Source organism: Podarcis raffonei, chromosome 11, assembly GCF_027172205.1.
Source record: "Podarcis raffonei isolate rPodRaf1 chromosome 11, rPodRaf1.pri, whole genome shotgun sequence".
NCBI classification, from domain to species: Eukaryota; Metazoa; Chordata; class Lepidosauria; order Squamata; family Lacertidae; genus Podarcis; species Podarcis raffonei.
The window spans coordinates 381,983-406,726 of NC_070612.1; the positions used below are offsets into that span (position 1 = coordinate 381,983).

General features: G+C 53.1%; 2 protein-coding genes across 5 annotated transcripts; both read right to left on the minus strand.

Annotated features, from left to right (window-relative positions):
• Positions 1-661: 661 nt before the first annotated feature.
• HINT2 (histidine triad nucleotide binding protein 2) lies at positions 662-6,998 on the minus strand. Its single transcript, XM_053408957.1, has 5 exons — positions 6,909-6,998; positions 4,410-4,553; positions 2,639-2,743; positions 1,216-1,288; positions 662-814 (listed from the first exon to the last, which is right to left on the minus strand). The coding sequence occupies exons 1-5, from the start codon at positions 6,972-6,974 to the stop codon at positions 723-725; spliced, it is 480 nt and encodes a 159-aa protein (XP_053264932.1). The 5' UTR covers positions 6,975-6,998; the 3' UTR covers positions 662-722.
• Positions 6,999-10,419: 3,421 nt separating this feature from the next.
• Positions 10,420-24,589, minus strand: LOC128423597 (TATA box-binding protein-associated factor RNA polymerase I subunit C-like). Of its 4 annotated transcripts, none has more exons than XM_053408936.1 (14): positions 24,446-24,589; positions 23,557-23,669; positions 23,361-23,456; positions 22,713-22,769; positions 22,558-22,628; positions 21,491-21,729; positions 20,539-20,667; positions 20,322-20,439; positions 17,841-17,912; positions 16,272-16,407; positions 15,958-16,086; positions 14,370-14,547; positions 13,681-13,818; positions 10,420-12,070 (listed from the first exon to the last, which is right to left on the minus strand). In XM_053408936.1, exons 1-14 carry the CDS (start codon positions 24,459-24,461, stop codon positions 10,899-10,901), a joined length of 2,664 nt encoding a protein of 887 aa, XP_053264911.1. In that variant the 5' UTR covers positions 24,462-24,589; the 3' UTR covers positions 10,420-10,898. The 4 variants fall into 4 exon arrangements, with proteins under 4 accessions (XP_053264911.1, XP_053264914.1, XP_053264913.1 ...); XM_053408938.1 differs by lacking the exon at positions 24,446-24,589 and adding an exon at positions 24,358-24,377 and having other exon boundaries at positions 10,421-12,070; XM_053408939.1 differs by lacking the exon at positions 17,841-17,912.
• Positions 24,590-24,744: the final 155 nt, after the last annotated feature.

Below are 24,744 nucleotides of genomic sequence, written 5' to 3' on the forward strand. Positions count from 1 at the left end.
CGGCTCCCTCGGCCAGTAAAGCGAGATGAGCGCCGCAACCCCAGAGTCGTTTACCTTGAGCTACAGGGGAGGCAATTTCAAAAATCTATATAAAGGCTTGCACACCAATGTTCTGGGTTCCTCCTCACTCCTACGTGTGGGGCGTGAAAGACCCTGTTGCAAGAGTTTAATAAAGATCAGGCTTACTAGCTGCTTTGCTTCTCAATATTCTCTGGTTGGCCTCTGTTATTTTCTCCTACCGATAGGGAACCCACTTAAGGACTCTATACTGGCTCTTGGGTACTCCATGATGGGAAAAGGAGCAGGTTTTCCTTAAACAATTGCAAGAGGGGATCTTTCCTATCCAGCATGCAATTCTTGCAATAAACGTTGCTTTCTGGTTCCCTAAGCTCAGAGACTCCGTGGGATCAGATCGGGGCAAAGGGTGCTCCTGAGGCATGGAAAAGTGTTAAGTCCCATTGCTGGGGGTTGGACTGAGGACCCTCCCAACTCCACAGCTCCATCATTATCTGATTCTGCACCCTTCTCTGGGGGGAAGAGCAGGAGCTGTGAGCCAGATGAAGCCCCAGCTGCCCTAGGGAGAAGGACCCGTCCCTAAAAGGGGGAAAAGCAGGAGCCCCCAGGACCCACACGAAGCAAAGACCACGCCGACCGGGTCCCAGGGCTGCTGTTGCGTTTATTCCAGGGTGGCTCCCTTGTGGCCCAGCTGAGGGGCTGGGGGCTCAGCCGGGGGGCCAGCCCATCTGACGCCCGCCCAGAACGTGGAGGTGGAGGTGGTAGACGGACTGGGCCCCCTGCTTCCCGTCGTTGATCACTGGAAGAGAAGAAAGGGCGGAAGAATGATTGGGGGGCTCTGATGCTGCAGGGAGAGCGCAGGGGAGAAGGGCCCCAGGGCCCCAAGGCAAGGGCCCCAGCCCAGGAGGAGGTAGAGGGGCCCACAATCTGGTTCCAGAGGGGCGACTGAGGGGGCAGGATAGCCAGGCCCTCTCTCTGCGCCTGGTCTACCTCGCAGGGCTGCTGTGCAGAGGACAGCATGCAGTGGCCGCCCAGGTGAAAGGAGGGTTGTTCCAGGGGGGTGGTGCCCCCCTCAAGAGGCATTCAGAGGGATTCCAGCCAGCCTCCAGGGCGGACCAAACCCCCTCGCTAGCCCAGGGCAGAGGGGCAGGATTACGCGGGGTGGGGGGCAGGGGCTTGGTGTTCTGGGCTGCTACTCACCCACCCGGTAGCCGTTCTCCAGGCCCTCAGCCTTCGCTGTCTTGCTGGCCACCAGCAGCAGGTGGCCCAGGAGCTGGGGACAGGGGAGGGGAAGGGGTCAAGGGGTGGCTCAGACCCCACAGGGCCAGGCAGGACCCCCACTCACCCTCTGCGTTGCAGGCAGATTCTTATTCTGATTATTTATTGATTTTTATTATATATATATATTTATACACACACACACACACACACACACACAGTGGTACCTTGGGCTAAGAACTTAATTCGTTCTGGAGGTCCGTTCTTAACCTGAAACTGTTCTTAATCTGAAGCACCACTTTAGCTAATGGGGCCTCCAGCTGCTGCCACACGATTTCTGTTCTCATCCTGAAGCAAAGTTCTTAACCCGAGGTACTATTTCTGGGTTAGCGGAGTCTGTAACCTGAAGCGTATGTAACCCGAGGTACTACTGTATATGCTTTGTTGGTTTTAAAAGAAAAAACATAGCACAACAAAGAAAAACACATCAAATACAGTGGTACCTCGGGTAAATAGAGTCCTCAAATAAGGAACGAAAGGGCTTTGGGTGCATTGGAGCGTTGATAATGTGCCCTTGGCAGGGCCAGAGTTAGGTTTGCTGAATATATGCTTGCTATATGGCAATTTATGGACCTAATGGGTATGCAAAGCCATAACAAAATATTTATTTTATCAAAATAATTGTTGAACTGAAACACAACTATATTAATAGTGAAATATAGAAATGAGCAAAGCAGTGACATTTTAGGGAGCAGGCTAGCAGGCGGGGGCCATAACTTACATCACAGGAGCCTGCACAACACAAAACACTGTTGCTGGATGTAGGTTTTATTTTATTTGTTTTTTTATCTTATATTTTGGAAATGGACATCCAGTTTTTTGCCCTTTAAATTTTTTGGGGGCCCCCAAGAGAGAGGGGCCCTAAGCTAGAGATTGTTTAGCTTATACGTAAATCCAGCACTGGCCCTTGGCGCCCGTGACGTTTGGCAGGAGCGTAAGGAAATAAATTGCAACGGCAGGTCCCTGCCCCAAGGAAATTACATGTGAAGTTTCCACAAATGGGAAAGAAAGGGCACAAGTGAGAGAAAAAGCACCTCACCCGGAACGCTTTTTACCGCTCCCTCTGGAATATGGCCATAATGGAGACTGTTACAAGTAATTTGAGATTCTACTGAGGACTAGAACCCTCAGGCTCCTTTTGGATGACCTGGAATTCCTCCTTAATGAAACCATCATTTCCAAGACAGATGCCCTCTCACTTCTATGCCATGGTTGAGGGTTTCTGGTCCCCCCCCCAATCTCTGAACCCCAGTTCCCTATTGATCCTCTCCCCCCTCCCCCCTTTGACCCACTCCCACCCCCCTCGGGGCGGAACCGGGGTGCCCTCAGTCTTGCCCTCGCTCACCTGGGCATCACTCTCTGCCACGCAGCTGATGCGGGGGATGGGGAGCCGGGGGATCACCAGGAAGTGCACCGGAGCCTGGGGGGCCACGTCTCGGAAGGCCACGCACTGCGGAGAAGGGAGGGGCAGAGTCAGGAGCCCCGTGGGGGGGGGAGGGAGGGGTGCCCACAACCCTCAAGCGCCTGGTGCCAGGCCTCCTTTGCCTGACCCCAGAGGGGCAGAGAAAGGTGCCCTGACATTAATGTATTTTTAATCTTTTGTTGGAAGCCACCCAGAGTGGCTGGGGAAACCCAGTCAGATGGGCTGGGTATAAATATATTATTAGTATTATTAGTATTAGTATAATAATTTATTATTTATATCCCACCCATCTGGCTGGGTACTAATTAGTATTAGTATTAGTATTTTTTGAATGTTCAGAGTGCGAAGCTGGGCAACTTGGAAAAAATGGTTCCACCAAACTGCTGGACTATGCTGAAATGGCAAAAGTGACCGGGAAACTCAAGATTCAAGAAGATAAAGACTTTAAAAAAGAATGGGCAAAAATTCATAACTTATTTAGGAGACCATTGTAAACAAATAAAACATGAGCTGGGCTTTAAAAATAACTTGTAAAAAGGTATCTACTAGAAACTTTACAAGTCTTCTTAAGTCAGTCCTGCTGGTGTTGTTAATTGCTTGCAATTGTCCTTCAAATATTGTATGAATTTACTCCACTCTTTTTGGAATGTTTTTACATACCATATTTTTCGCCCTATAGGACGCACTTTTTCCCCTCCAAAAATGAAGGGGAAATGTGTGTGCGTCCTATGGAGCGAATAAAGGCTTTCGCTGAAGCCTGGAGAGCGAGAGGGGTCAGTGCGCACCGACCCCTCTCGCTCTCCAGGCTTCAGGAAGACATCCGCAAGCCGGGGGAGCCTGGTGAGAGTGCCCGCCGTGCTCGCAAGGCTTGCGGGCAGCAATCCGCAGCCCCAAGCACGGGGCGCCCTCCGGAGCACGCCCCGTGCTTCGGGCAGATGTCCGCAAGCCTTGCGCGCCCGGCAGGAGGTCCCGCCGGGCGCGCAAGGCTTGCGGGCGGCAGCCTGTTCTGGGGGCTGGGGACGGGGGAAGCTCGGGCTTCCCCCGCCCCAGCCCCGCGGCTGGTGGGGGGGAAATAATGTTTTTTTAATTTCCCCCCAAAAAAACTAGGTGCGTCCTATGGGCCAGTGCGCCCTATAGGACGAAAAATACGGTAGTTATTTTAAACTATGGGAATTGATATGGACGAAATATAAACAGGAAAAAGTACAAATGCTATGATATAGAAAAGAATTAGGGTAACCATGAGGTGGGAGGGAGGGAGGTCGACAGCTCATTTGAGCAAATACGAATGTGAAAAAATAAGAAGGTATTTAATTAATACAAAATGGAAATTTAATAAATATTATATTAAAAATAAAATAACTTGTAAAGAAACGAAAGACATGGATCATTTAGAGAGATAAGAACTGCAGAGAATGTACTGATATGTAGTCTTAGAAAATGTATTTTAAGAACCCAGGCAGGGGACGGGGGAAGTCACGAGATTCAGAGAATCTCTTATATGGATATGGTAAAAGGTTTTTTTCCTTTTCATTATTTTAAAGTGGTTCTTGTAAAAACCAATTAAAAATATTTCAGAGAGAGAGAGAGAGAGAGAGAGAGAGAGAGAGAGAGAGAGAGAGAAAGAGGAAAAAATGGTTCTGGCACACCAGCCTGGCACAATCCCATATCCTGCCCCCCCCCCCGTACCCACCTGGTCGTCCTTGTAGATGATGTCGGCAGGGATGGAGCCATCCAGGATCTTGCTGAAGACGGTGGGGCCAGACCCCTCGGCCGCTCGCTGGGCCTTCTCCACCTCCCCACCGGGGGGCCCTTGGGTGGCCACAAACGCCCTCGGCTGCAGGCAGAAAGGGGGGCATCAGCTGCCATGGGCAATGGCCTTGCCAGTCTCCGGAGGGTGGGCAGCGCCAAGCCTTCCTGCTAAGGGCTATGAAGGCTGGAGGGGGGAGCCCTCTGAGCCCCTCCCAATCTGGCAGAGGGGGAGCACCCCACATTCTCAGTCTAGCCTCCCCCCCCCCACTCTGCACAGCACAGGATGGATCAAAATGATTTTTTTAAAATGGATTTTTAAAATTTAAATTGGATTTTTAAAATAAAATGCTTTTGAAGGAAAAATCTTTCCAAAGATTTTCTATTTAAATTACATTATAGTCCAAAGGCTATTCATCAGGAAATAAGGATTTGTTTTAAGTTTTTCATGTGTGCTGAAACTCAGTCTAAGGTTGTTGTTGTGTTTTTTTAAAAAAAATGCTGAACCACATCAGTTAACAAACATGGATAAATCTGCTATAATGTTATTGTTTTAGTTAAATAAATTGTTATTAAGGGAATTATTATTTTTGTCCTTCCGATAAAGTACAGCAGAAAAACTGTTCAAATCTAAACAGTTAACTTATTAAACCTCACAATAATTTCATAATTCTCTGTCTTTGTATTTCTAATAGTACAAACAAAACGGTAATTTTGGATATAACTGGAAAAACTACTCTGAAATTTTATTATTCAAAAAATGAAACCTTCATCGGGTTGTAAATATTAAGATTATACCAGCAAGAAGGAGTCTTTCTGTAAAAAAATGATGGAAATCAAGTCTTACCGACTAGTGATTTAAACCAAGTCAAGGATTTAAACCAAGTTACCGACTAGTGATTTAAATCGTGATTTAAACCGATTTGATTTAAATCATATCCACTCTGTCACAGTAGTTTTGTTGCCTTTTCTGAGCCTTTCCCAGCTCTAGGAGGTCCTTTGGGGGGGGGGACACCTGCTTTGCATGCAGAAGGGCCTGGGCTCACTCCCTGAAGACGCTCCTTCCAGACAGGGGCTGGATGAGACCCCCCTGCCAGAACCCTGCAGCCCAAACTGCTTTTCCACGTGGGGCAGCGGTGGCCTAGTGGTTAGAGCGCCGGACCAGGGTGCAAATCCCCCCATGGCCAGGAGGCTGACGGGGCGACTTTTTTTGGGGGGGCAGGTGCTTCCTTTCAGCCTAGCCCACCTCGCAGCATAGCTGTCAACTTTTCCCTTTTCTTGCGAGGAGTCCTATTCGGAATAAGGGAATTTCCCTTAAAAACAAGGGGAAAGAATGTAAGTTTTTTTTTATGCAACAGCAGCAGCAAGAATATTATTGGCACAAAAATGGAAGCAAGAAGAATTACTGACAAAAGAATAATGGAGGATGAAATTAATGGACTATGCAGAGCTAGATAAACTAACAGGAAGGATTCGAAATCTGCAGGACCAGAAATTCACAGAAGACTGGCGTAAATTTACAGACTGTTTGAAAAGTAACTGTGATGATCAGACCACGTTTGTAGGTTTGCAAGAAGTTTTGTGAGGAGAATTATTGGAAGTATTGCAAAAATGGATAAAGGGGAGGATGATGAGTTAAGGGAATTAAAGGCAATATGAACTTAAGAAATGCGTAAGAAGTGGTGAAAACGGTGGATCATCAGAGGTGCTGATGGAAGTCCAAAAAAAAAGATTGTATAGGTGATGAAATATTGTGGTTTGTACTATAATTTATATATTCAATTTAATACAAAATATTTAAAAAATAAAATAAAAAAGGGGAAAGTTGACAGCTCTGCCTGGCAGGGTTGCTGTGCGGACGAGAGGGGCGGGCTGGGAGCGAGCCCACCTCGCAGGACTCTTGTGAAGATGAACTGGGGAGGAAGAGGAAGAGGAAGAGGAAGAGGAAGAGGAAGAGGAAGAGGAGGAGGAAGAGGAAGAGGAAGAGGAAGAGGACCACCCAGGTCGCCTTGCACTCCTTGCAGGAGAGAGACGCAACAAATGAGCCTCGCGCGCCCCCGCTTCCCCGTGCGCGCGCCCGTCCGCGCCCCCTCCCGTCCGCCGCTGGAGGCGCTGCAGCCGCCCAGGTCTCCCTCGGGGGGGGGGGCGGAGAGAGAGAGAGAGAGAGAGAGAGAGAGAGAGAGAGAGAGAGAGAGAGAGAGAGAGAGAGTTAGAGACGCTTCCCGTCGAGAGTGAAAGGCAGACCACCCACGTCGCCCCCCAAGTGAGAGGGTCTCTCTCCCCGCCCCCCGGGTCTGGAGCAGCGGGGACCCCCGGCTGCCGGGACGGGGCGACCTTCGTGCCCCCCCCCGCCCGGGAGGAAAGGCCCAGGGGGCGCGGCGGGGGGAGGAGAGAGAGCCCCGACGGGGCGGGAGGAGGACCCAGGCGTCCGGCGCCCCCGTACCTGCTGCAGCCGACCAAGCAGCCCTCGTCGGAGCGCCCCCCGCGCCAGCGCCGCCGCCGCCGCCATGCCCGCTCTGCTGCCGCCGAGCCCCGCCCCTCGGACGCCTGGGTCCTCCCGCCCCGTCCTTAACCCTTCGCTGGCCCGAGACCTCTGCAGGAGGCGCAGAGTTCACCTGCGGGACTCCCTGCACAGGAGGCAGTCAGGGCAGAGCCGGATTGAGGCCCTCAGCTCCTGAAGCTAATGGGGCCCTTTCTGTGTCCAGCTGACCTTTGTCAACAACAAATTGTCTCTGTTTTTTGTGTTGAATAGATGCCATATGGTCATTTCTGGACCTAAAGTCATTTGCACATGCAGAATGGAGGCAGCCTATATATAGAAAGGAGCAAACTGGTGATATTTTGGGGATCAGGCTAGCAGGTGGGGCCCTTGACTTACATCACAGGAGCCTACACAACACAAAAGACTGCTGCTGTATGTCGGTTTTACTTGGTTTTTATCTTATATTTTGGAAATGTACATCCAGGTGTTATTTCCTTTTATTTTGGGGGTGGCCCCAAGAGAGTGGGGCCCTAAGCTAGAGCTTGTTAGGCTTATACGTAAATCTGGCACTGGAGGCACTGAGGGCCCTGGATGGCTTTTCGTGGAGGAGCTGGCTCTCGAGGGCTACCAGCCACTGCGGCTCTGCTGCCTCAGATAATAATAATAATAATAATAATAATAATAATAATAATAATAATAATAATAATTTATTTATACTTAGCAGTCATTTTCTCTCTCTGTTCTCTGTAAGATTTCAGAGTCAGTCTGCCTCAGTTGTGAGGAGTATGTAATCTCAGTCAAACTGTTTGGAACCATGTTGTTTATGAAGTTTATTTTAACTCAGTCAAGCTCTTTTATTCTTTCAAACTCTGCATTATTAACTCTGCGCGTCAATACCCAACCCATCTGGCAGGGTTTCCCCAGCCACTCTGGGAGGCTCCCAACAGAATATTCTTATTATTCATAATAAAGCAATAAAATATCAAACACTAAAAACTTCCCGTTTCTTTCAGAGGCAGAAATGCTTCCGAATTCCAGTTGCCGGAAACCTCAGGAGGGGAGAGGGTTGTTCCTGTTCTCTAATCCTCCTTGCAGGGCTCCCCCCTTGGGGCAACTGGCTGGCCAGAGCGAGAAGAGGAGGCTGGACTTATTGCCCCCCCGCGGTCCTGATCCAGCAAGCAGGCTCTTCCTACGTTCAGGAACCTCCAGCCCCAGAAGCAGTCTATCTGCAGATGAGGGCCACTGGGAAGGAGAGGGAAGGTGGGTCCCCTGGGGCCGGATCCGGCAGCTCTCCTTATGCGCTATCATTACACAGCCCAAGCCATGGGGAGGGGGGGTTGGTGGGGAAGAAATGAAGGTGGAAGCCGCCCCACCAAAACCCCCAGCCCTGGAAAGACCTGCTTTGAAGGGGGTGTCAAATCCTTTGCAGCACTCTGGGGCCCCCTAAGTGGACCAGCCCTCCCCCCCGGCCCCCATAAATGAAAGGTTTTTTTAAGGGGCAGAGCCAGGTGGAGGCAGCAGCCCTGTGAAGCAGAGAGCTGTACAGTTGGAAGGGACCCTGCGGGTCATCTAGTCCAACCCAGGCTGGAAAGGGCAGAGGAATTATTTATAATAATAAATAATAAAACTTTATTTATATCCTGCCCTCCCTGGCCAAAGCCGAGCTCAGAGCAGCTAACAACTGTAAAATAATACAACATTAAAAAATCATTTCATTATGAAATCAGTTGTATGCAACCAGGGCAGCAAGGACTTGGTTGGCCCAAAAATGGAAGCAACAGGAATTGCCAACGAAAGAGGAGTGGCAGACGAAGATGATGGAATGTGCAGAACTGGCGACGCTGACAGGAAAAATCTGAAACCAGCATGAGTTTGGGTGTAATCCTTGACGCCTCCCTTTCCATGGAGGCACAGGTTACAGCAACAGCCAAGGCGACATTTTTCCACCTTCGCCGCATCAAGCAGTTGGTCCCTTACCTTTCCCACCCCGACCTGGCCACAGTGATCCATGCGATGGTCATCTCCAGGCTTGACTACTGTAATTCGCTCTACGCGGGGCTGCCCTTGATGCTGTCCCAGAAACTCCAGTGGGTGCAGAATGCTGCAGCGAGGCTCCTCACGGGGTCTCTGCCATGGGAGCATATTCACCCAGTGCTTTTCCAGCTGCACTGGCTCCCGGTGGAGTACAGGGTCAGATTTAAGGTGCTGCTTTTGACCTTTCAAGCCCTTCACGGCCTAGGACCCTTGGACCTAGGGGACCGCCTCTCTTGGTATGCCCCATGGAGAGCCTCAAGGTCCATAAATAGCAACACCCTAGAGGTCCCGGGCCCTAAGGCTGTTAGATTAGCTTCAACCAGAGCCAGGGCCTTTTCAACTCTGGCTCCGGCCTGGTGGAACGCTCTGCCTCATGAGACCAGGGCCCTGCAGGATCTGATTTCTTTCCGCAGGGCCTGTAAGACAGAGTTGTTCCGCCTGGAATTTGGCTTGAAGCCAATTTGATTCCCTCCCTCCCTCTCTTTCTTTTTTTCTTTTCCTTCTCCTCCTGCGATGAGGCTACATTTTAATATTTTAATGTTCCATTATTTTAATGTTGTATTTTATTTTTGTTTTTAAGTTGTAATCATTCATCTTGTTTTATTATTGCTTGTAAGCCGCTCTGAGCCCGGCCTTGGCTGGGGAGGGCGGGGTATAAATAAAAAATTATTATTATTATTATGATCAAACTTTCCAAAAAAGCAGTTGCAAAGAATTAACAACACCAGCAGGACTGACTGAAGACTTGCAATGTTGATGATTCATACCTTTTTATATTTATTTGAAAACGTGATACTTGAAATGGATGAAATGTAAACAGGGAGAGGTACAAATGTGATGATATAGTGAAGAATTAAGCCAGGCTTCCTCAGCCTCAGCCCTCCAGATGTTTTGAGACTACAATTCCCATCATCCCTGACCACTGGTCCTGCTAGTGAGGGATCATGGGAGTTGTAGGCCAAAAACACCTGGAGGGCCAAGGTTGAGGAAGGCTGAATTAAGGCAGGAGGGGAGTTGACCAGCTCATATGAGCAAAAAATAATGTGAAAAATAAGGATATATTTACATATTATAAAATGGAAACTCAATAAAATATTATATACCATATATACTCAAGTATAACCAACTTTTTCAGCACATTTTTAATGCTGAAAAAGTCCCCCCTTGGCTTATACTCGAGTGAGGGTCCTTCAGGCTGCTCCTTCCTCCGCTGCTGCCACCAGCCTCTGCTGTGGTGAACCGGCTTATACTTGAGTCAATAGGTTTCCCCAGTTTTTTGTGGTAAAATTAGGTGCCTCGGCTTATATTTGGGTCGGCTTATACTTGAGTATATACGGTATATAAAAAAGGAAAGGGCAGAGGAGGCAGGTTGTGGGCCCAGCCCACTGGGGTGGGGAGACAGGAGGACCCTGCTGTGTGTGTGGCGGAAGCCCTACCCCACCCCAGGATGAGACTCCCGTGAGGAGGCGGGAAGCCACGGTGAGGTTTCTGTGTGTTGCACTGTGCAGTTGCTTGGAGTCACAAGACTCTGTTTTGCATTCCAGGGATTCCAGGCTGTTGGAAGTCTCACGGAAGACGGATGTGATGTTACTGTTTCCTGTTCCTTTGCTGTTCAGTTGGTTCTCTGCTTTCACAGAGAGAGCATGTATATTTCTTTTCTGTCTGCGTAGTTAGGAATAAATCTCTTTGCAATGTAGCTCATATTGTCTCGGCTCCTTCCCTGCGTGCTGGATACTCTGCATAATAGGGGGACGTGCTTGGAGCCTCATCAAAGGCTCAGGTCGTTAATCATCGTCGGAGGAGATTCCGAAGGCCTTGACCGGAGGAGGAGGAGCTCGGTCGTGGCGCAAGTCCGACAGCCACGAGGCCCAGCTGGGCAGAAAGTCAGCTTATTCCACTGACGGGGAGGAGCGGGGCTCAGAAGCCCATGCGGGGTCTCTTGCGGGGTCCCTGGGAGCCCTGGGAGGAGGGGAGGGGGCGCTGGCTCCCGCGGCTGGAGGCCTGGCTGGCCGGCAGCTCGGCCGGGGGCTCGTCAGGCTCGTCAAAGATGGCCAGGTAGTTGCGGAGGGTCTGGCGGCGCTCCTTGGGGATCCCGCGGGTGGAGAGGGTCTGGGACGAGAGCAGTTGCGAGGACGAGGGGGAGCCCTGGGAAGCGTCACGGGGGCCTTGGGAGTCGGGCGGGGGGCCCTGGGAAGCAGTTGGGGAGCAGGGAACGGAGACGCGAGACTCGGGTGCCAGGCTGGGGGCTTTCATGGTGGCAGAGGCCAGAGAGTAGAGGCTTTCTGAGTCAGTGGGGGCTTCGCTGGGGGTCTGGCTGCTGGCTGCCCACCAGGAGGAGTCGCTGGCGTCCGATTGGTAGCTGGTGGTGGAGGTGAAGCTCCCCGAGAGGCTGGGGGTTCCCCGCGCCCTCTTGCGCCTCCGCCGCTGCTCCCGCAGCACCCGCTGCTTCTGCGCCTTGGTGGCGCCCAGCTTCTCCTGCCACCAGTCGGCCCAGCCGCCGGCCCAGGAGGCGGCCAGGCGCTGGCCCAGCTCCCCCGGGGGGCCCTCCTGCTCCAGCCCTGGGGGCGAGGGGGCCCTGCCAGCCGGCTCCCGGGGGCACACGGCCCGCTTCTCCCGCATGGCCTGGCGCAGGCGCTGCCGGGCCTCCCCGTAGGAGGGGGCCTGATTCCCGGCCGGCTCCCGCAGCTCCCGGCAAGCGAAGAGGCGGCTCTGGCTGAGGATGGCCGGCAGCCGCGCCCGGCCCTGGGCTGCCTCGGGGAGACGCTTCCAGGCCTTCCGGAAGGCCCTGATCCAGCGCTGGTAAGCGGAGGGGGCAGCCACAGGGGGGGCGAGGGGTGCTGCGGGCGTGGCAGGCGGTGGAGGGGAGCCTTCGCAGGATCTGGCTCCTTCGTCAGGGCCTCGGGGGGCATCCTCCTCTTCCTCCTCCTGCGGGGCTTCGGGGGCCGGCTGTGGCCCCTCAGAGGCTCCTTCTTCCTCCTCGTCCTCCTCCTGGTGGAGCAAGGGCTGGTAGAAGAGATCGCCGGCCTCAGAGAGCTGGAAGACCAGCAGGGTCTGACTCTGGCCCTGCTGCCCCAGGGCGGCTGCGATGCCTGGGGGTGGAAGAGAACCGTCAGTGGGGGGCCGCACTGGGCGGAGGAAAGAGAGTGCAGCCAGAGAGTCCGGCCCCTCATTTCAAGGGGTCGGAAGAGCCCAGAAGTCACATATTCAGTCGCCAGATTTTGCGCTGCCATGATAGATATTTGATGAAGAATGGTCTATGCTACAATTCAATCCTAAACTGAAGGCCCATATTGTGGGATCCGCACTTCTGAAGCCCACCCCATACAGCTGTGTTGATCTTTTAATTTTCTTATAAATTTGTACTCACCTATTATCTATGCTTAAATAAGTTTTCTATGTATATGTTTAAATCTACGTTTGGTTGTTGCTCCCTTTTATTTCATAATTATTCGCTTAGATTCATACTGTTACTCTATTTATTTAGATGTTTTGCTTATGCTGGTCTATGACTGTAATAACACAATAAAGTCAAAGGGGTCAGGGCTGCGGAGCATCTTCTCTCACAAAAGAAGAGACAAAGAGTTTGGATTTGATATCCTGCTTTATCGCTACCCGAAGGAGTCTCCAAGCGGCCCTCAATCTCCTTTCCCTGTGAGGTGAGTGAGGCTGAGGGACTTCAGAGAAGTGTGACTGGCCCAAGGTCACCCAGCAGCTGCAGGTGGAGGAGCGGAGACGCGAACCCGGTTCCCCAGATTACGAGACTACCGCTCTTAACCACTACACCACACAAATGCATGTGTCCACACCACTCATAGAATCACAGCATCTTAAGACTGGGAAGGGTCCCCCAAGGGTCATCTAGTCCAACCCCCGGCAATGCAGGGATCTCAACCAAATCACCCCTGGCCTATGGGCATCTAGCTCTGCTTAAAGACCTCCAGGGAAGGAGAGTCCAGCATCCTTGGTGGGAGACAAACATTGCAAGCAATTAACAGCACTAGCAGGCTGGTAAGAAGACTTGTAATGTTCATGGTATGTGCCCTCTTCCTATTACTTAAAACCAGAGAACAGAAGGAGTAAGGGAGAAGGGAAAACTAATAAATGCTCGGATGTAAAGATATGAATTGGGAAACCATGAAGCGGGAGGGAGGGAAGTCGATGCTCAGATGAGCAATTTATAAAGTGGATGTCAAAAGTAGGTTTAAATGGGGAAAAATGGAAAAGCAATAAAAATGTTTTTTAAACAAACAAATAAACAGCTCCTACATTTCGAGAGCTAAATTACCCTAGTCCGACATTTCAAAGCCAAATGGTAGATTGCTAATTAAAAGTTATTCCCTGAGCTATACAGTGTTTTTTGGTTTCCCTAAGCCCTGCAAGCTTTTGACCCTGCTGGGGCCACCTCTCTCTTCTTGCTTGTGGACACCCTGAAAAGAATTCTCATCAGCTAATGAGACAGGATTCCCCCTTGCAAAAGCCACACTGGTTCTGCTTCAAGCAAGGCTTGTTCTTCCACATTCTTGCTAATTCTCTCCTCTTGGTCCCTGTCCCCCCCCCCCCCGCTTTCTGATGGATCAATGAAGTCCGCTCCTTTGGGTCGGATTTTGAAGGGTCTGCACACCTGCCCTTGCTCACCACTTGGGGGAGGGCGTGTGTCTAAGCTGCTTCCAGTCTGGCTCAAGCCCCCCCCCCCACGTACCTGCAGTGGGCAGGGCGAGACGCTGGCGCAGAGCCTCCTGCCGGATGGGCACTTGCACAGGGAAGTGGGGCAGGCTCTCGAGGATGGAAGGGACCTTCCGTGGGGGCCCCCAGAGCTGGCAAGGGGTGTCGGCGCCGCCTGCGGAAAGAGGTGGGTCAGTCCCCCAGCCCACAACCGCGTCCCCCAGCGCAGCCAGCCACCCCCAAGTATTCACACCACCAGAAAAGCTCTGGAGCAGCAAGATCAGGCCAAAGGGGGGGCACCCAATCCTGCATCACTGAAGTTGGGGGGCACCAGCAGACCTTGCCAGAGGGGGTTCTATAGTTTCGGTGCTGCGTGGCATCCTACTTGGGGGCGTAAGAGCATAAAGGCCTGGCCGCTGGATCAACTGGGATCCAGAAGCATTACTGACCACAGGAGCATCGCCAGGACACCCTGGCCAGTAACCGCCTCCCCTTGCCCCAAATTTTGTCTCCTCCTCTTTTAAAGCCGTCACCATCCTTCTGCTTCTTTCAACATCCCACTTCCTGGCAGGAGAGGCTTTTGGGCATCTCTGTTGTGCTAGCCGCCACAACCCCAAGGTCTCTGGTCAGTCGCCACCCGCTCAGACCCCAGTAAGTGCCTATGCCAATGGGGGGGGTACTCTGATCCACTCCCTGCACCCCCCAGCACCTGTCTCGCCCCCCCACCTGTGTACTGCAGCAGCAAGAGTTCTTGGTCGTGGTGGGAGCCGAGGAGGAGCTTGTGGCTGCGCTGCGGAGCGACGGCCGGGCTGAGGAGGCCGTAGATGGGCGGCCGCTGCATCATGTGCTCCCAGCTGAGGGCGGGCACCAGGGGGAAGCGTTCGTCCAGCACGTAGACCGAGAACTGCGGAAGGAGAGAGCAACTCTCACAGCACAGAGACTCCTTGAACTGGAGAGCTGGAAGGGACCCGAGGGTTTGAGGCTGAATCCTGACAAGACACAAGTGCCATTTTGGGGGGACAGGAGGCGGGGGGGGGTGTGGAGGACTCCCTGGTCCTGAATGAGGTAACTGTGCCCCTGAAGGACCAGGTGCGCAGCCTGGGAGTCATTCTGGACTCACAGCTCTCCATGGAGGTCAATTCTGTGTCCAGGGCAGCTGTCTACCAGCCTCATATGGTACGCAGGCTGAGACCTTACATGCCCGCAAACTGTCTGGCAAGAGTGGTGCATGCTCTGGTTATCTCCCGCTTGGACTACTGCCATGCGCTCTATGTGGGGCTCCCTTTGAAGGTGACCCGGAAACTACAACTAATCCAGAATGCGGCAGCTAGACTGGGGACTGGGAGCGGCCTCCAAGACCATATAACACCGGTCTTGAAAGACCTATACTGGCTCCCAGTACGTTTCCAAGTCAAATTCAAAGTGTAGGTGCTGACCTTTAAAGCCCTAATTGGCCTCAGCCCTGTATACCTGAATGAGCATCTCCACCCCCATCATTCTGCCCAGACACGGAGGTCCAGCTCTGAGAGCCTTCTGGCAGTTCCCTCCCTGCGAGAAGTGAGGTTACGGGGAACCAGGCAGAGGGCCTTCTCGGTGGTGGCACCCACCCTGTGGAACACCCTCCCACCAGGTGTCAAAGAGAAAAACAACTACCAGACTTTCAGAAGACATCTGAAGGCAGCCCTGTTTAGGGAAGCTTTTAATGTTTGATACATTACTGTATTTTAATATTTTGTTGGAAGCTCCCCAGAGTGGCTGGGGAAACCCAGCCAGATGGGCAGGGTATAAATAATAAATTATTATTACAGTATTTTTGTATTATTATTATTATTATTATTATTATTATTATTATCCTTCCAATAAAGTACAGCAAAAGGTTGTCCAAATATAAAGTTAACTTATTAATCCTCACAATAATTTCATAATTATCGGTCTATGTATTTCTAATAGTACAACCAAATCAGTAATTTTTGATATAACTGTAAAAACTACTCTGAAATTTTATTATTCCAAAAATGAAACCTTCTTCTGGTTGTAAATATTAAGATTATACCAGCAAAAAGGAGTCTTTTTGTAAAAAAATGATTTAAATCAAGTCTTACCAAGTAGTGAGTTAAACCAAATCTTACTGACTAGTGATTTAAATTGTGATTTAAATCAATTTGTTTTAAATCAAATCCACCCTGTTTGCCCCCATGATTTCCCCCTCAGGCATGATTTCCACACAAGTTCATGAACACCCCCCCCAGCTTGGGAAGTCTCCAGAGGACCCCTGTGCCCGTCTCTGGAGGATGAGGAAAGCCCTGGCACTCACCTGCGTGGCAACGAGGTGCTGGTAGGGCTCAGCCTGGCCCAGGTACTTGGAGAGGACCACGCGCTCCCCCCGCTGGCAGTCGGCCTCGCCCCCCACCTTGAAGAGCTCCACGCGATGTTGAGAGGGCACCTGGGGGAAACCGAGAGGAGCAGCCTGAGCCCCGGAGAGCAGGGTCCCCTGGCGCCACCCCTGGAGGCTCCTCTCGTCCCCCGAACCCGCCTTGGGTGGGGCAGCAGCAGGAAGTGCGGAGCCCCCTTGCAGCATCTCCTCTGCCCACCCCCACCCCGGACCACCTCCCCATCCCAGAGTCTCACCCTCTGGTCAATCCCCACCAGGCCGGTACGGTCGGCAAAGCTGAGCACCCGCGGGTGGGCAGTAAACTCGCTCCATCGCCAAGGGGAAGGGTCCCGGAAGAAGAGAGTCTCGCTGTCCTGGTGCAGCCGCTGGAGCCTGGCAAGAAGGAGAGGGCATGGAGGACTGGCGCTTGGCACAGCTCTTCTAGCGGGGGGCAGAGTCTGGCTCACCTGCACTCCATGCCAGCCTCAGGGTGCCAGCCCAACACAGCTCTGGGGGATATTCAGAGCCTGCTGGATCCGGCCAGTCCAGCAACCCGTTCTCAGAGGGGCCAGCTAGATGTTTGTGAGAAACCCACCAACAGGATCCTCTTTTAAAGCCATCCCGGCTGGTGGCCATCTCTGCCTCCTGTGGCAGGGAGTTTCACAGTCTAACGATGGGCTGCACGAATCCCGAATTTTATCGCTCTATAAGACGCACCTTTCCCCTCCTAAAAAGTAAGGGGAAATGTGTGTGCATCTTATGGAGCGAATGCAGGCTGCACGGCTATCCCAGAGGCCAGAACAGCGAGAGGGACAGCTGTGTAGCACTCCCTCTCACTGTTCTAGCTTCTGGCTTAGCCCCTCTGTCCCTTCCCCCACCTCCCGGAAAAGCCCCCAAGAGCCGTGCTCCCTTTAAAAAGCCGCACGGAGCATGTGTGACGGGCTGCCGTTCTCCCTCCTCGGGGAAAAGCCTGCAAGCGCCGCACACACGCTCTGCGTGGCTCTTTAAAGCGAGCGCTGAGCAGAGCCTGGGATGTATACAGGCTCTGCTCAGCACTCCCTTTAAAGAATATTTTTTTCTTGCATTCCCCCTCTAAAAACTAGGTGCATCTTATGGTCAGGTGCGTCTTATGGCACGGTAACTTCCTTTTATCCCTCCTGAATCTTCCAGGAAGGGGCAGGAGAAGGGGCTGGCTTCTGGGACTGGGCCCAGGGTGGCTGCTGGCATGGGCCTCACCCTGTTGCAGTGGGGGAAGGTCTCCCTTTCGAACGCCTCTGTGTTTGCAGATCAGAAGGGCACAACTGCATCCACCGGGGCATCTCATTACAGAGCCGGGTTCTTACAATACTCAAACCTGAAGCCCCAAATACGAAGGCTGAGTCGCGGACGAGTCTAGCACTTGACTCTCTTTCACTGGAGGTTTTTCAACAGGGGTCAAATGGCCAGCTGCCAGGACTTCTTTAGCTGAGATTCCTGCGTTGTGTGTGTGGGGGGCTGGACTAGATGACCCCTGGGGAACCTTCCAACTCCACAATTTTTTAAAAAACAGCCCTTTGTTTATTGGGAGAGAAAGTCACCCAAGGAATTTCAGCATGCTCTGTTTTGCCTGTTTCGAGGGGGCAGAAATCGGAAGAAAGCTTTTCCAAAGTAGCTTCTCATTCCCTTCCCTTTCCTCACTCCAAAATGTAATCCTCAGGGGCTTTTGAACTCTCCCTTTGCCCCCCTCCCCTCCAGAGACAGGGCCAAGCATGTCTTCTCCCCCCCCCCATCTTCACCTGCATACAAGACAAGGGGGGCCCTTATTAGCCCCCCCCCCCAGTGCTCACCCTGTCTCCACATTCCAGGCATAGAGGGCTCCGCTGTGGGTGCAGAAGGAGAGCTCGCCAGGCAGGTGGGGGCTGCAAGGGAGACAGGAGAGGCATCATGAGCAGCGGGGAAGCAGAGACCCCCCCTCCCCAGACTTAGCTCCAGCCCCAGGCCTGCCCCACTGCAGCCTCTCAAGCCCCGTTCCATCTTCAAGTAGCAAGATTTATACCCCACTAGACTTGCTTGCAATAAAACTGCTAAGGAATATTAGAAGCATCAATTAAGATCAGTTAACCACGAGTAATAAAGAACATTTAAGGGATGGTTAGCATTAGCAATACACATAAAAAGGGGTTCTGCGGCCATCGGGGGGGGGGGCTGGCTGGGACGCAGCACAGCAGGGCCTTCTCTGTGGTGGCACCCAGACACCCCTCCCCAGGAGATTCTCTGTGGGCTGGCAATACTTCTCTCTTTTCTTTCCAACAGTTTGATCTTTTAATGAATTTCACAACGTGGCGCTTCTTTGTTTAGATAAAAGGATGATGAATCCAGTGTTCTGGGCATGCAGAGGGCCAGGGGGGTGGTTGGGGGGGGCACACAGAACAGTCTCATGGCCCCGGGAAAGCTGAAGAGACCCCTTTGATGAGAAGTGTGGGGGTCAGGTGGGATTGCTATGAGGAATTATGAGAAATGGAGCACGCCATTGTGTCAGCCATGAAAGCATTGCTTTGACTGGGTTTGAGTCATTGACAATAATTTCTGATTAAATCCCCAAAGCCTCTGCATCTCTGCCCATCTTCTCTACTGTTCATTTTCTCTGCCTGACAGGCACGTATCAGCATTCTGACTGGTTGCTTCACTGGGCATCCTGGGCCATAAAGACAGAAGGTAGCTTTGATGTAGTTTGTTAATGTTTAGGTAGATTTTAAGGGCCAGGAAGAGAGTTCACAAGGAGATGGCAAATACTACCTGTCCTTCCTTTCCTGTTTACTGCTGTTTATGACCTCTGGGATTTGCTAAACGCATTCCTCCTTGATTCCTATTTTATTTACTCTGAACTACTGTATTTTTCGCCCTATAGGACGCACTTTTCCCCCTCCAAAAATGAAGGGGAAATCTGGGTGCGTCCTATGGGGCGAATGCAGGCTTTCGCTGAAGCGTGGAGAGTGAGAGGGGTCGGTGCGCACCGACCCCTCTCGCTCTCCAGGCTTCAGGAAGACATCCACAGCCTAGGCAACCCTGCGGGAGATCCTGCAGGGATGTCTAGGCTGCGAATAGCAGCCTGCCGCCTGGCGGGCGGGGCGCCCTGAAGCAGAGCGGCCCGCACGCCGGACAGACATCCGCAGTGTGGGGAGCCCTGCAGGAGTTCCCCACAGGGCTCCCCACGCTGCGGATAGCAGCCCGCCGCCCGGCGGGCGAGGCGCCCTGAAGCAGAGCGCCCCACACGCCGGACAGACACCCGCAGCGTGGGGAGCCCTGCAGGAGTTCCCCGCAGGGCTCCCCATGCTGCGGATAGCAGCCTGCCGCCCGGCGGGCGGGGCGCCCTGAAGCAGAGCGCCCCTCGCGCCGGGCAGACATCGGCCAGCCCCACAAGCTCAGGGGACAGCAGGGAGGCGCAGCGCCGCCATCCGCTGTTCCTTGATTTGGTTAGTTTTCCCCGACCTGCTTTTGGGGGGGAAATAAAGGAAAAAAATTTTTCCTTTATTTCCCCCCCAAAAAACTAGGTTCATCCTATGGGACGGAGCGTCCTCTGGGACGAAAAATACGGTATGTATGCATAGTTAAACCACAGAGCCTAGGACTTGCCGATCAGAAGGTCGGCAGTTCGAATCCCCGCGACGGGGTGAGCTCCCGTTGCTGGGTCCCTGCTCCTGCCAACCTAGCAGTTCGAAAGCACACCAGCACAAGTAGATAAATAGGTATCACTCTGGCGGGAAGGTAAACGGCATTTCCGTGTGCTGCTCTGGTTCGCCAGAAGCGGCTTAGTCCTGCTGGGCACATGACTTGGAAGCTGTACACCGGCTCCCTCGGGCAGTAAAGCGAGATGAGCGCTGCAACCCCAGAGTCGGCCACGACTGGACCTAATGGTCAGGGGTCCCTTTACCTCTACCTATGTATGCATGCTCAAGTAGGAAATAGTTTCTTTGCAGTTGCAAGGATTTCTCTGATCTGACTTTGTCCCACGTGGGGATGTTTTTGAAATGCTCAGAGGACATCTGATTGGTTCTTACAAGCGCTGTGCTAAAAGTTCTTTTGTTAATAAAGGGGCCTGGGCCCGGGTGTGACGGATTATTATTCGCATCTCCTCCCAGAGTCTTGCTGGCCAAGCCTTGTGTGTATTTTATTAATCAGGGTCCAATCCTTCCTTGCCTTCGGAACGCAACAAGAGGGGCCAGAGAGTCGAGGAGGCTGAACCCAAACATGACTCTGCCTCCACATCACAAGAGCAGGTTTAAAATAAAATAAAATGGTGAGACAAGCCCCCCTTGCTTCCCTCTTACCTGACTGCGATGGAGGAGCAGGGGGTCTCTGTGCCAACCACCTGGAGCAGGGTGGGGGCTCCTCCCGGCTTCATCTTCCATGCGCCGCAGTGGTAATCTGAGCGCACCCCAACAAAGTCTGCGCATGGGGGGTGCAGAGCAGAGAGACCAGGCTTAGCACCCTCGGAATAATACTGGGGGAGAAAGGGCAGCGGTTTCCGGCAGACGCCTCACTCACCAATGCCGTCCACCTGGGCGGCTGCCACCTGCTGGACCCGGCCATTGAGCTCAAACTGGGCAGGGCGGCCGCGGGTTCGAGGCCTCAGGGAGCCGCTGGCGGTGGGCTTCAGAGCCACGTCTTGGAAGCCTGATGAAGGAGCAGCTAAGGAAGGGGTACGGGGGGGGGGTCTTGAGGGAGAGGAAGGAGAGGTCTGGCAGGGGGAGGGACATGGCAGACAGGTGGGGCGGGGAGAGACCACCCAGAAAACCCACATGCAAGATTCACGGAAGAGCATAGGGTCATGTTCAAGGTGCTGGTCCTTTAAAGCCCTTTGTGGCTTAGGGCCCTCGTATTTAAAGGACTGCCTCTCCTGGTCTGCCCCACAGAGGACCTTAAGGTCCATGAATAACCATAGTTTAGAGGTCCCGGGCCCTAAGGAAGTCAGACTATCCTACACCAGGGTCTTCTCAGTGATGGCTCCGACCTGGTGGAATGCTTTGTCCCAGGAGACTAGGGCCTTGCAGGATTTAACTTCCTTCCACAGGGCCTGTAAGACAGAGCTATTCTGCCTGGCCTTTAATTTGAATTCAGCCTGATCTTTTATTTCCCTTCTCTTCCCTCCCTCTCCCCTTTTATGAAGATCACCCACTCTGAGACCCCACAGCTAATTCTACCCTGGCCTCCTCGCTGGCCCAAGTAGGACCAATGCAGCCAGCTAGCCCTGGGGATTATCTAATTGATTTTTGAATTTTATTGTTATTCATGTCTTTATACCATATTTTATGCTGCTTTTATAATTAAGTGTTTTAAATTTGTTGTTAGCCGCCCTGAGCCCGGTTTTTGAACTGGGAAGGATGCGGTATAAATAAAAGTGTATTATTATTTATTGTTATACGAAAGGTCAGAGCCCCAGAGCACTCCCTCGCCAGCTGGCTGCAACCAAGCGCCTCTTGCCCACGGAAAAGGATACAGAGCTGGTTCATGGCCTCCCCAGAGGGGTACACCAGGCAGCCCCTGGACGACGGCCCCCCGCTGCCCTCTCTGGGCAGCCAGGCCAAGGCCCCCCCGGTTGGGGTCTCGTCGAAGGAAAGGCGCCTCCACTGCTCCGCCAGGTCCTCGTGCAGCCAGTCGGCCATCAGCTCCAGGGGCAGCTCAAAGAGCCAGTCCCGGCACAGGCGCATGATGCTCTTGCCCCCAAAGAAGCTGCAGCTGTGGGGTGGGATAGGAATTTGGAGGTCTTAGATATATGTTCAATGTTCATAAGTGTGCCAGAGGTCAGCACAGGAAGACCGACCTGGAACCATTTTTGATTCACAAACTGTCCCAAACTGACCAAATGTTTTCTCTGCAAGGTCAAAGGAAAATGGAAAAGTCTCCCCATTGTCTTTTCCTTCACAAATCCTGTCTTAAGGGCACATTTAAGATATGAATAGGGTGTGAGCCTGTGACTGGCTCAGGAACTAAGTATTTATCATTACAAAAGACTGGCCAGGCTCCCCAGGAAATCCAATCAAGTAACCTGCCAGAAAGGAGATAAACAAGGACAGGAGAAAAACAAGACTCAAATTTCTGTTTTAGACCGCCTTTTCTGTGATGCATGTATGATGTTTCTGGGGGTGGTCTTGATCTAAAAAGTTAAAGGTAAAGGGACCCCTGACCATTAGGTCCAGTCATGGCTGACTCTGGGGTTGTGGCGCTCATCTCGCTTTACTGGCCGAGGGAGCCAGCGTACAGCTTCCAGGTCATGTGGCCAGCATGACTAAGCCGCTTCTGGCGAACCAGAGCAGCGCATGGAAATGCTGTTTACCTTCCCGCCGGAGTGGTACCTATTTATCTACTTGCACTTTGGCATGCTTTCGAACTGCTAGGTTGGCAGGAGCAGGGACCGAACAACGGGAGCTCACCCCGTCACGGGGATTCAAACCGCCGACCTTCTGATCGGCAAGCCCTAGGCTCTGTGGTTTAACCCACAGCGCCAGCCCCAAGACCCGTCTGCCCCGCTTTTGCCCCCCACTCTGACCAAGGCGAGTCACTCACCTCACGGCATCAGGGGCATCGATGTGCTTCAGCAGGTGGCTCACCCGGCAGACGTTGCGCCGCTTTTTCCTCTGCAGGGGATGGAAGTAGCCAAGAGGGTCAGACGAATCCCCAAGAAAGAGTCTCACTCTCCCCCCCCCTTCAGGCTAGCCTACCTGGCAGGGTTGTGCGGAGAGTTTGAGGACGCACAGCAGAACTTGCTGCTGCTCCTCCTGATGGAGGAGAAGAGACGGGGCAGCCAGGAGGGAACGGAAGAGAAGAGGGAAACCAAGCATGCCTCAAGTCACGACGACACTGCAGTCTAGTGGTTAGAGTGTCAGACTGAGAGACCAGGGTTCAAATCCCCCATTTGGACATGAAGCTAAGGAACCTTAGGCCAGTCAGCACCTCTTGGCCCAGGCCAACCCAGCTCACTGGGTTATTGTTGGGAGGATTAAAAGAGGAGGGGGAAATCAATAATAATAATAATAATAATAATAATAATAATAATAATAATAATATTTTATTTATATCCCGCCCTCCCCAGCCAAAGCCGGGCTCAGAATGGCTAACAACAGTAAAATAATACAGCATCTAAAATCAATTCATTCTAAAATCAGTTCAAATAAAATTAATGGCAACCATTGGGCTAGAGTTCTGTGAGGATCACCATGTATGAAAAGGTGGGCTATCAATGAAACAAACAAACAAACAAACTCCCCGCCTGAAGGAGGCTCCTGCCTCCACCAGCATCCCTTTGCTCTGCCCCACACCAGAGGGGCAGGACCCAACGCTCTGGGCAGTGACAAGGGAGGGCCACTCACCTGGACTGGCACATCTCCCAGGTGGAAGTTGTCCTGGAGGAGCTGCCCCATGGCGCCAAAGGCCACGTCCGGATAGTCCACAAAGAAGGCGCCCAGCTGCGGGAGCAGAGAGGGGACAGGCTGGGCCTTTGCCCGGGGTCTCATCCCCCACAGATGCCCTCCAACACCCCCCCTCTGGTGGCCCCCTCTTGACTACCTGATCTGGGAAGCCCAGGGCAGCCTGAGCGCCAGAGTTGGTGGCTTCCGAGGAGCGCAGCATCAGTCCCTGCAGAAGGATGTCTTGGGGAGTCACGGGGGGCACCCTGCATCCTGGGAGAGAAGGAGAGTCTGTCTGCCACTGGCACAGCAGGCACCTCTTGGGCACAGGCTGAGAGCCCTGCCTTTGATCCCCAGTGTCTCCAGGCAGAGGCTTCCGCCTGACACCCCAGAAAGCAAATGGCCAGTTCACCGGAGCCTGGCTAAACTGTGGAACTCCCTCCCACCGCAGGCAGAGATGACCACAACCTGGAGGGCTTGAAAAGAGGACTGGATAAATTCCTAGAGGGGGAGAGGCCCTAGGCGGCCCCAATGGCTCTGCTCTCCCTCCACAGAGGCAGCAAAGCTCCCCAGTACAAGTTGCTGGAAACCCACCGGAGGGGAGAGTTGTGCCTGTGTTCTGCCCCCTGGTTCCCCTGGGCATCAGCTTGGCCTCTGGGAGAACAGGGTCCCAGAACAGGACGGCCGCTTTGGCCTCATCCAGCAGCCAGGGTCTTCTGATGCTCTTTGGGAGCCTCCAGGCCTAGAGGCAGTCGATCTCAGTTCTTTGGGGCATTGCCCGCTGTGCCAACAGGATGCTGGGCTAGATGGGGCTATTCTGACATTTTGATCAGCGGCATCTATTGGCGCCAACTCTGAGGGGCCAGGGGGTTTTGCCCACCCCCAATAAAACATGCCCACCCAGTTGATGGGCGTTGCCATTCAAATGATGTGCGTGCACCGTGTCATGCGATCTATGCACCTGCCCACCCCCCTTATATGATTCAGGTTGGCACCCCTGGCAGCAGCCCCACGGGGTGGCGGGTTCTCCTGCTGGAGGGCACGCTCACCAGCGTTGGGCAGCATCAGGGGCAGCGGGGCGGCTTCGCTGGGCGCCCATCTCTCCCCGATGCCCTTCGGGAGGCGGCGGGGGGCGAAGCGTGGCGGGTCCTGCGGGGCAAAGCGAGGGGGGTCCCCCCTGCCCACCCCTGGCAGCAGCCTCCCCCTCCCCTGTCCGGGCGCCGCGGGGTCGGGCAGCACCTGCCCGTAGCAGCCCCACCCGGCCACCAGCGGGCTGGCCCGGGAGGCGCTGCGCCGGCGGCTGGGCGGCCCCGCCTGGAAGTAGCCCGGGAAGAGGGCGCGCGGGAAG

Bases quoted from the DNA above. Each gene is read 5' to 3' on its own strand.
- LOC128423597 (XM_053408936.1), bottom strand. The intron at 23,457-23,556 runs GTAGTCAAGAGG...CTGCTCCCGCAG, and splicing joins CCCTGGGCTTCCCAGATCAG to CTGGGCGCCTTCTTTGTGGA. The intron at 21,730-22,557 runs GTGAGTGACTCG...CCCACCCCACAG, and splicing joins GATGCCCCTGATGCCGTGAG to CTGCAGCTTCTTTGGGGGCA.
- HINT2 (XM_053408957.1), bottom strand. From the start codon at position 6,974: ATGGCGGCGGCGGCGGCGCTGGCGCGGGGGGCGCTCCGACGAGGGCTG. The intron at 4,554-6,908 runs GTACGGGGGCGC...TTCTGCCTGCAG, and splicing joins TGCTTGGTCGGCTGCAGCAG to CCGAGGGCGTTTGTGGCCAC. The intron at 815-1,215 runs GTGAGTAGCAGC...CTTCTCTTCCAG, and splicing joins GGAGAACGGCTACCGGGTGG to TGATCAACGACGGGAAGCAG.